General features: G+C 36.4%; 1 protein-coding gene across 1 annotated transcript; it reads right to left on the bottom strand.

The window, feature by feature from the left end:
* Positions 1–192: 192 nt before the first annotated feature.
* On the bottom strand, positions 193–8,670 carry LOC137179790 (leucine-rich repeat LGI family member 2-like). Its single transcript, XM_067584745.1, has 8 exons — positions 7,950–8,670; positions 7,679–7,750; positions 7,403–7,474; positions 7,018–7,089; positions 6,781–6,852; positions 5,717–5,886; positions 4,446–4,610; positions 193–2,698 (listed from the first exon to the last, which is right to left on the bottom strand). Exons 1-8 carry the CDS (start codon positions 8,123–8,125, stop codon positions 1,863–1,865), a joined length of 1,635 nt encoding a protein of 544 aa, XP_067440846.1. The 5' UTR covers positions 8,126–8,670; the 3' UTR covers positions 193–1,862.
* Between the last annotated feature and the right edge of the window lie 2,556 nt (positions 8,671–11,226).

Below are 11,226 nucleotides of genomic sequence, written 5' to 3'. Positions count from 1 at the left end.
ATAAACCAAGTGATGACATCATTTGTCCTCTGCTGCAACTGCAACAAAATGCTGTCTCAGACACCAGATGCTGTCAGCACTATCAGTTTCAAACATGCTGTCTGAAGTACTTTGCCTTTGCTATACGACCATATTTCACTGTTTGTACCTCTGCCACAAATAGAGCACTGAGTGAAAAACAAATTAAGACCATTCATATGGTTAAATGTTCTTTAATGCATTTTCATTCTCATTCTTACATAAGACTTCAGATTGTAGATGTGAAGGTGTGTAAAAGATCAGTTTTTAATCAGTAAAGTGGAAAAAATTAAATTAAATTAAATTGTATTTAATTTAGCTTTTTCAAGAAATCTCAAAATGCTAACAAAACATATTGCTAATAGATCTTAGCATTTTGTGGTTTTCATTTAATTAATTTCAAAGATTAACACAGGCCTTAATGTATTTAAAGACTGTGGCCTAATTTACACACCATTATTATGCATGTGAAAAAGATTTCTGCTCTAAATCAAATGGACTGTAATTAAATCTGTACAATACATGAAAAATATCAAAAGATCATTAAAGAGAAGGTCAAACATTTGTGTCTCCCAGAAAGCATTTCAAGTCAAACAGCAGGACACAATTTACCTTGTAATTGCAATTCAGAGCAACACTTAGTATTATACATTTTGCATAGGTATTAGGAATAAATTATATGATATTTTGTTTTGCTATTAATCAGGCACTCTCTTCATACAGTAGCTTGCTATAAATGTTGTGCAGTTAGTCTTAAGCTTGTGATATCTAGCGAATACATTCTGCTTTGTTTTTGGTGATTAAGAAAACCTCAGCGTCGTGCACATTAGAAATCAGCAGTCATGACAGTTACTGGGATGAGATGGCATCGGACTTCCTACTATAATTGGCTGCTCAGACAGACAAAATTGCCAAGAAAACCACATCAAGTAGAGTTATGCTTTAGGGTAACTTCAGTCACAGAGATCAGTGTCTGGTTCAGTTTTGTTCCCAGTAGAGTGACAGAATCACTATTTCAGGTTTCTGCTGAATGATCATCAGGTTTACAAGAACACCATTAAAATCATATGTAATGGGCTTTAAATTGTATGTAAACCTTAAAGGATTTTTTAAAAGTCTGTCTTAAAACAATATGCACTTTGAAACAGTTTTTGCTTGGTGTAATCATTCCCCCTGTTCATCCTGACTGTTGACAGCCCTTCTTTTAAAAAAGTGAACATACCCTTTAATAAATAGAAGTCTACCTGTGTCAGTGGTCAGTGGGTTTATGTTAACTACTGACCGCCAATAGCCTGGCTAACACTGGCTAGGCTGCCTGTTTTTCTAATGTTGAGCCAACAATTTTAATGTGAAACTGTTATAAACAAACTACTTGAATATTTTTTTCCAACCTTCAGAGCAGAGATCACAGTTCACATCAACTCTTCCAGAATAATCTTCTAACTCACTACCATGGGCAAAAATCTAATGCCATGCTGTAGTTTATGGGACCATTGCCACCCTTTGGCTCAGCCATTGTTTACTTGATAGAATTATGGTAAAAGACACCATTTTAGATAATATCTAGCATGCCATTCTGTTCATGCTGTTTACACTTCAAAAGTTGACATTGTTTTACATTTCTATCAGCCTTCTGGTCAATCATTAATCGTACCTCAACAGCTGCTAAATATGCATATGAGTTGCAGAAACTTGCCAGACAAAAATGTTTGTCTCAAACCAGGAAAGATGAATCTAGTTGCATAAGGAAGCCATACAGCATTTGAGACTCCTTTGTAGCGTACACACAATATCAGTATTGGGAGACCAACACATAATGTTATTAGTGGTTATTTTGCTTAGAATTACAAGCTTAAATCTACAATAATATGCTCAAAAACCATTGATTTGCCCTTAAAGCTGGATGAGAAGATGAAATTCCTCCTGTCAGTGGTCATCGCAGTAAATGACCGTGGCGACTGCACATAAATGTCCTTGAACTTGTGAAAGGTTTTGGTCTCCACATCCCAGAGGTAGATTTGTGTGAAAGAGTAATCGCTGCCGAGGGCAAGGTAGTGTCTGTCTGTAAAGGTGAAAGGCTGGAGGATCATTGCTCCTCGAGAGGGCAGAGGTTGCACCTCAGTGAACTGCTTATTGGTCCACCTGAGGACTTTGGAGTCACCAATGTAGCAGGTCAAAGCTAGATACAGCTCATCTTCTAACCGGAAAGCTTTCACTGCCACCACGTCATCAGCATTTGGGATTTCCCCATGAAGTATGAACTTCTGGGTGCTCTTGTTCCAGAGGTAGATGACAGGTGACTGAGAGCGACTGGCTAAAATAATGTAGGACTTCCCATCTTCCTCGACAAACTCAGCATCTGTATCGCGGAACCATTCGTGGAGAAACTGATATGAAAAGAAACCAGTTTCGTTGTGGTCAGGTTGGTCGTTCCACTTGTACAGAGTAGACAGGCCTGCTTTGGAGCTGTCCACAATCATAAAGTACCACCCACCGTCCATTTGGAACACCTCAATGTCATTTGGCTTTGAGATGTTGAAGACCTCAATAGTTTGAAATTTTGTGAACTTGTTTTGTTGATCGTCAAACTTGTAAATGTGGGAACCACCAAATAGCTGGGTAACAATTATCAAGACATGGTTTTCAACCAGAACTGACCTGCACCCAACAACAGACTTCCCTGTGAAGAAAAAAAGTTGTCAGTGGTAATAAAACACGGAAAATTACATTTAAAGGAAAGGGCTGGTATTTTCTATAATTTCTTATTGTCAACAAATCTCATGTCCAGAGCCAAACTAACGATGAACTGATCTGTACTGTAACACATCAATGAGCAACACTGTTGGATTGGTTGTTCCTTCATCATGAAGAGTTTGGGCACAGCAATTTGTTTAGGAATGGCTCCAAAGACTAATAAAAGTGATCATGTTTTCAGTCTCAGGAGAGTAGTTGCATGTAAGGCAGACACCACTGTGCATGTGTGGAACCGTGGTTCCCTTTACAGCGCTTCACAAGCTTGTTGTGCTACATATCACAACCTCTTGACTGTGTATGTGCTGTGATATGTTGCAGGGATATGCATGTCCATCACAAAACACACTTTGACCTTTCACAAACAGGCCTTTTCACAAGTCCTTTGTAGTGTATTGTTCTCAGTCTCATATTTACATGCATAGGCTCCATGACCCAAACAATTACTGTCAAAATAGTTTAAAATCCACTTACTCTGAAGTGCGGCACAATAATTCTAGAGCACAAGTTCCTCCTGGAACGTTTTGGCATCACACCACTTAGCTGTAGCATGCTAGCATGCTTGAGAAACAGTTAAGAGAGGAGGAATCAGTCTAAATATCAAATTATTGGTCACAAATTCTTGGTTACATTTCTAAATAATAAAGGCATAGGGCCTACTAATAATTATATATACATAAATCGGATTTTACCCATGCAAAGATGTTAGAAACAATGCATCGCGAGTGTATCCCAAATTGTATCTGCTGCACACTTTTTTAATTGGGGCAATTGCAACATGAACGTTTATGCCAGTGCACCAATGCAAATCGGTGAATCTTCCCAACCCCACTGTGTCACATAACAAGTTAGCGAAGCTATCTTCATACTCTTTGTGATCAAAGGAACATGTCACCCAGTGCTGCGGTGTGACTCTCTGACACGTTTTTAATACTTTTGGACAACAACATGGGTCTACGGCACAGAGGATTATGGTAAATCAGGCTTTGGATACACATACAATACTTGTAAGTAGGATCAATTCATTGTTGATTTGGCTCTGCACATGAGATTTGTTGACAATAAGAAAATTATAGAAAATCGCTTTATCCTTTTAGTGGATCAATAACTGACACTAAAACAATAATTTCATTAGTTATGTAAACAAAAAAAGGCTGGTTACAAATTTAACTTTATTATGACAATACTCAAAATTTTTATCGTCAATATATCCTTTGAAAAGTCTAAACTGTCAATGTATTGATCTGTCTAAATGTGGAAATCTTTAAAAACAGGTCACAAACAGATGATTACATTTTTCAAAAAGTGCAAATCAAACTGTAGTTTAACAAGGTTAGCAGTTACTCACACGAGTGAATAGTGTATTTGTTTCTGCTGCTGATGGTGCTCTATACTGAGTACTTCCAGCAGCAGGACGGTGTTTGTGGGATTGACTCAAAATAAACTACAATGCTCTTGTTCATTGTATTGACGGAGCATGTCACCCTGTGCAACAGTGTGGCTTACTGATGTGATTGTTGTTGTTTCTGAACAACAATTGAGCTCTGTGGCACAGAGGAATAAGATATATCAGGCTTTGGCTACAGAGATAATACTAGTAGTTGGTTCGGGTCTTTTCATGGGATTTGTTGACAATAAGAATATCACAGACTTATCCTTAAAAAAATATTTCAAACCTGTTATATTATCAAATTTTCTGAAATTCATTTCAATGTGATCCCACTCCATGACCACACAGCTGTTGGAGTTGGGTGCTGCCATGGCCACATAGATGTCCTCTTTAAAGGAGAAGATGTCCGCTGACATGGACTGAATGGGAATAGACTGATGACGCACAAAGTCTGTGAGATACAGAAAAAAGTGAGATAGTTAACATTTAGATCCTCACCGCTTAAATCACTTTTTTATCCTACCAATTCTGCCAAAGACTACAAGACAAGCACAAAAATGAAATTAATGTGATTTTTGTGACAATAACATTTAAAAACATATGCTGTAATATATTTTCTATGGATGTCCTTTTTTTAAACAAAACAGCTGAAAGTACTGAAAAAAATATTTTTGATAACTAATAGTTTAACAACATAGAGACATTAGGCATATAAATGGATGGATTGTGTATGAAAATCAATTTACATGTACAATATATAACAACTTAACCACAATATTATAGTTAAGACTTATTTTAACCTACATTAACTGAGTTTTTGGTTTTTGGTCACTTTGGGGCAGGACAACAAGCAAAAAACACAACATTGACATCTTATCACCTTCTAATGGGCAACTTTATTATAAGTGTGTTTACACACCCTGCAGATGAGAAACAACATAACCATTCATTTGGAGTCATGTTTCTGGCCCCTTGATGGATGTAAGTGCAAAAGTCACTCTCCTATTTGTTTTGGCCTCCACCAACTCCTGATACTAAATGCTCCATTTACATGCTTAATGTCTCTGATGCACTATGCTCACCAGCTGGTTGCTAATTTTGTCTCTCCGCCATTTGGTGCTGGACAGTTTGTGCACAGTGGGTTTAACAGTGCTTTTTTGCTGAAAATAGCTGCCTGCTGCAGCCGAAAACAACGCTATGAGAGCAGTGAGAGTGAACCAACCGGTGATTTGTGCAGCTTCGAAAATATAGAAAATAGACTTTTTTTTCATTTTTTTGATATTTGTTTATGTTTTTGATTATATGAGGACATGTGTGCATTGATGCTACTGTGTTTGTGTGCATACATGCTGCATGTTAGCATACACATGTTAGCAGGCTGGGAGTCTATTTGTTTTTAAGTACAGAATAGTGCATGGTTGTGTCCTGTTGAATTATTGAACAGTTTTATTGATTTCTTTCTCCCTTTCTTTTTTTCCATTTCTTTTTATACATTACATCTTTAGCTGAGCCTGTAAGTATTCATAAATGCTTATGATAATGCACTCATCACTTTACCTGTAGAGATGCACTCGCCCGGTGGAATAGGAAGGTCATTGAGCCGCTTGCCCTTCATGTCACTGGGGCCTGCGCAGAAGACATCTGACACTGTGGCGTTTGTGTTTTTCAGCCATGTCATCAGCCACTTGTTCTCGCAACTGCACTGGAAAACGTTGCCTCGCAGATCCCTGATGTATGACAAGAGGAATCAACAAATTCTAAAAAATCAGCATTGACTGGCAGAAATATTAAGATTCAGAATATTTTATATTGATAAGAGGAAAGAGTTGAGAAAGTTGAGAAGCTACAAAGACTCAATACACTTCACATAATGTGCAATAGGTAACAAAACTACTGATGGCCTGGTAGTTATAAATGCATTACAATATCTTATATCTTCAAGATTGAACTTTGCAGAGGCAGTTTTAGCTTCATGATCAGGCAAATTTGATCTACCAGGTTTTTAAAAAGGTTTCATAAACACAGGTATTACAAAAGTTTCTGAACAGACACTATAGCTTGTTTGATTCTTTCACAATTTTAACGTGTTAAAACATGAAAAGTCAGCAATGATGCACTGCAATTGAGGAGGAGAGAGAAACAGACTTAATATTTGCACCGTCCGTATCATTTTTGTGGGATATAATGCTGCCAAACACAAAGCACAGACTGAGTCAGCTTCACTTTGGAACACAGTGTGAAATAAAAGAGAACACACACACAGAGACACACACACACAAGTTTGTGCAGCTATCCTTGTTAGGACATTGCACTGACTTCCATTCATTGTGGACAACCTAACACAAACGCCCTTAGCTTAACCATAACCAATTCGTGCCTAACTCTAACCTTAACCTAACCTCAATTCACACCTTACCCCTAAGAAAGGACATTTTGCCTCATTAGGACCAGGCTTTGGTCCCCATGAGGACTACTGGTCCCAACAAGGCCAGTGTTTATACCGGGAATGGTCTCAATGAGGTAACAAAAATGCACGCACATACACACACACACACACACACACACACACACACACACACACACACACACACACACTGCTGACACCACAAGTGCTTACTCACAGTTCCAGCAATGAATCCAAGTCAAAAAAGAGATCTCTTGGCAGAAATCTCATCTTGTTATTGGCAAGTGAACTAAACCAAAGCCACAGGGAGACAAGAGAAAAATGCACATTTTTGTCATTTGCAAGTCTTTTGTTTGAGTTCTAACATCAGCTTTTTCATTGTAATAGTAAGATATGCTGCATACAGTAAGTCTGAAGTGGAACTCTTTTCTGATTTGTAGAGAGAGACACTTACAGATGAGTCAAATCTCGCAGACCACGTAAGGCATTTTTGGTGATGGTTTCAATTTTGTTTCCTTCAATGAATCTGTTCAGCAAATGACATAATAGTAGAGGTGTGTCAGTGTGGACAGGCAGAGAATATGAAATTATTTAATATATTATGTATTATATAATATATTATTATAGATGTTTGATAGGGGGGTATTTGGAGATTGGGATGAGTAAACTGGGGGATCTGCAGTTGTATTTACAGCATTATGTAATACAGTCCTCCAATTGTGCTTATGTGGTATGTTCAAGTTAACTGTGATCATACTCATGCCAAATTGTATTTAAAATCATTATTTAATGTAATATGTTACACTGAGGAAGCAGTGGGTTTGTTGAATAATACTTACAAATATTCTAGATGTGGAAGGCCAGAGAAAGCATCATCTTTGATTGTGGTCAAAGAATTTGCATTTAGAAGCCTGTTAAATTAAAAGAAAACAAGACAAATCAGTGAAGTGAAAATCAAAACTGTCACTTTGTCACTTTTGCTTCTTTTCTGACTCCAGGTGAACACAATAGACAGAAAATGTTTGCTTTGTTGATACTACATTTAGTCTTGTGTATGCTGCATTGTCTGTACAACTAAGCTCCTTTAAATGTCAATAATCAATAGAAGCACTTACAACAACTGAAGAGAAGGCATAAGTGCAAACATTCCCTCTGTGATTTCAGCAATGGATCCATTCACTATGCTCCTGTTGGAAAAACAAAAAAACAAAAAACAAAGTCAAAGTCGGATTGGGGCGTTTTAACACTCTGTACCAGACACATCAAGTGCCAACCCTGCAGGGAAGCTCAGAATAACAAATTGCCTCATTGAATGCAGTATTGATTGTCCTCGAGGAGATAATCCTTCTCTTGTTATAGGCTAAAGAAAGACAATTTGTTACTTACAGCGAGTTAAACTCAGCCGGTATAGTCCGTGGGATCTGTGAGGTGCCGACGCAGATGATTGTCTCCTTGGAGCAGGAGCATCCTGAAGGACATTTGAAATTCCTTTTAGATTCAGCTGCTCCATAAATGCACAGTAGCGCAAAACCGACCAGCAGCCACCGCTTAGTAGACGTCATGTTGCCTCTTGAGCATTAATGATAATAATATCAGTAATAAATGAGACTGAGGTCGGTGCTAGCAGCAGCAGCTTTTATGCGCCTGGGCGACATCAAAGTGCAGCACTAGTGAAAAGCCCTGACACAGGCTGATACTGCTGCATCTGCGTCCCGGAAGGCTGCTTCAGTTTCGGACAGGGCAAAAAAAAAAAAAAAAAAAAAAAAAAAAACGTCATCTGGCCAGTAATCACAATGGTAATTTGTTAAGGGGAAAATACACTAAAATTAGAGTTATAGGTATTAAGGAATTATTTGAATTAATGTGACAAAAGGTAATTGTAAAGTGTTATTCAAGGGGAGGAAATCAACACTCAAATGCCCCCAAAAGTGTTTAGTTCAGTACCACGGAGCGCGTTAAAATGTGTTAGCAGCACGTTTTAGTAATGCGAGTTTATCACGTGACACATCTGCACACCAGCACACTTTGACTTCATTAACACATAAAGAAGAAAATACATTAACAAGTAACACAGCAAACAGACTGCAGGTCATACAGTGTATTATCTCTCTTTTACATGTATCATAAACATCTCCAGGCTACAGTCACATGACTGCTGTTCACTTCAGTTTAGTTGGGATAGATGTTATTGATATTTTGATTTTCTATAAAGAAATAGAAATCAAATCTCTGCATTCAAATACTGGATCAAACAAGAGCACCATGTGCATGTCTTTACATGAATAAACCACTAGAGGGAAGCTCCTGATAAAGAAACTCCACACAGTCTTTCAACACAGCAGGTCATTTTACTGCTCTGAGAACTCGAGAACATTTTCTGTTCACATTTTCACATGAATGTTTTTATGTGATTATACCATCATTCAAATTATTATTAAGTTTTGTTTGTAGAAAAAATGTTCAAAACTCTTCTTCTAATAGAAAAATTGTTCATCGTTAAATTATTAAATAATTAAAATTTATTATTAAGTTTTGTTTGTAGAAAGATAGTCAACTCTATTTCTAATTCTTATTGAAAAATTGGAAATAATTAAATAATTTAAAATTATTATAAAGATTTGATTGTAGATAAATAATCAAAACTAATTTTCTAATTTTTTTTAGAAAAAAATTAAATAATTATTAAATAATTTAAAAAAATATTTTGTTTGTAGGGAAATGCTCTCTCAGAACTAATTTTCTAACTTTTGAAGAAAAATGAGAAAATGCTGAGAAAATAGGTGTAAAACATGCAGTGTTTTGATTTTAGTCTCATGTCACCTTGCTCAGATCCAGAGTCATATCTTGAGACATTAGATCACCTTAAAATTTGTTATTGCCCCTTTTGTTCCTTTCTTTCAAAACTACACAAACATACATTAACTTCTTCTCTAATTAAATATATGTGCTATATATAGTCTATAATATATAATCACTTCTTTCTTTCACTTTTGTATTCTACTGTATTTTTATAATTATTTTCAATTTTACCATTAGAATTTGCACTATTATATCTACAACTGTAAATACATGATGCATTGTGGGAGTTATGACACCAGCAATTAAATTAAATTAAAATTACAGTTTAGTAATCTAGTAAAGTGATGATGAAGTATTAAAAAACTGAATTAATAATAAAGTACTGAAAACTAAAAACATAGAAACAGATTATGAAGACAGCAGGATCCCTCAGTTCCGGCATCAGGTTGTGTGATTATTTTTTAATAAAAATGGCTGATGATACATTTTACATTTATTTGGCAGATGATTTTGTTTTTCATGTTTTTCCCACATAAACACCGGAGAAACTTGAGTTTTAGTGCTTGAGGAAAATTGAAGCGCTAACAGCTCTCACGCTTGAACTGAGCCCCGAAGTAGCTGAAATTATCTGTATTTTATCTAAACCATCATCATTTGTCTGTTAAATAATCCCATCTGTGTTATATTGGTCACATCCTGTAAGTCAGGTTTCCAGTCTGGTTAACAGCTTTCACAGTTACACTTTGTTTCACTTCATTCTTTCCATTTCCAAATCACAATCATGCGCTTAAATCTATGAAATGAACTTATTTACTCTGCTTTAAATGCAACATATATCACATTCATAGAAAGACACATTATACAAACAATGGGGTTATTAGTTGTCCCAGCAGGCCCTAACAAGGTGCTGACCTTTGCTGGAGGACCAGTAGTCTATGAGCATGAGTGAAACCAAATACCCATTGCCAGAAGGGAGCAACCGTACATGTCTGCCATTGCTGGCATAATTCATGACAGCTCTGCATCTAGCATTGCTGTTTTTAGGCTAGAGTATCCCTGAAACACTCACGACACGTGCAAGCTGAAACCAGATGATGCCACAGAAAACATCTCTTTGCTATTTCTTTCTAGACAAACATCAAGATGAAATTAAGGATCAGGAAATACCTGCATGGAAAAAAAATTACACTTGTTTTCTGTAAAATGCTGTTAAGTCTTTTCATAAACATTGAAGAGATGTCTGTCACTCCTGACCTCTGACAGTGAATGTCATATTAGTACATTTTGCTCATGTCTTGGATGTCTGCACCACTTTATGAACACAATAAAAAAAGTGATTTGTTTACTTTTGGTTATTCACACCAACTCAAAATGCAACATCTGACAGTGATGGGCTGCCTCTGCAAATGGTGATGTCCAAAATAAAAACAAGAGACACTGAAAAAAAAAAGTTGAGACACTGAAAACTGTGGAGTAAACCTACAAAAAGAGTCACTTATTTTTGCAGAATGAATACATTTAATGTTTTTAGTAGAAAAAAAATGTCAGAAGCTTCTTTTGTTCTTCTTGTTCATGTGTAATAAAACAAAGCTCCCAGTAATCGAATATATAATAATTGTAAGATCACTTGTATATTTACACTAAGCAAACTAAACTCATCCTAAAGTATCTCTGAGCATAACATTACTGGAAAGCATGAAATATTCTAAAGAGGCAAAGAATAATTTAGTAAGTGAATAGGCAGACAACCCGTACACTTAAATTTAGGAAGCTTGTATGTGGTGATTCTATCCAATGCTAATCAATAAATAGTAACTCAATTATATTCTATTAAAGCAACATGTGAAGATGTTTTGTCGCCTTT

This window comes from Thunnus thynnus, chromosome 3 (genome assembly GCF_963924715.1).
Source record: "Thunnus thynnus chromosome 3, fThuThy2.1, whole genome shotgun sequence".
NCBI lineage: Eukaryota > Metazoa > Chordata > Actinopteri > Scombriformes > Scombridae > Thunnus > Thunnus thynnus.
Note: the sequence above shows the minus strand (reverse complement) of the source record. Positions and strands in the feature narration are given on the sequence as shown.

Excerpts from the sequence above, each read along its gene's own strand:
- LOC137179790 (XM_067584745.1), bottom strand. The coding sequence starts at position 8,125 with ATGACGTCTACTAAGCGGTGGCTGCTGGTCGGTTTTGCGCTACTGTGC. Across the intron at positions 7,475-7,678 it reads ATGCCTTCTCTTCAGTTGTT|GCTTCTAAATGCAAATTCTT; the intron begins GTAAGTGCTTCT and ends TTAATTTAACAG. Across the intron at positions 4,611-5,716 it reads GGGCGAGTGCATCTCTACAG|ACTTTGTGCGTCATCAGTCT; the intron begins GTAAAGTGATGA and ends TGTATCTCACAG.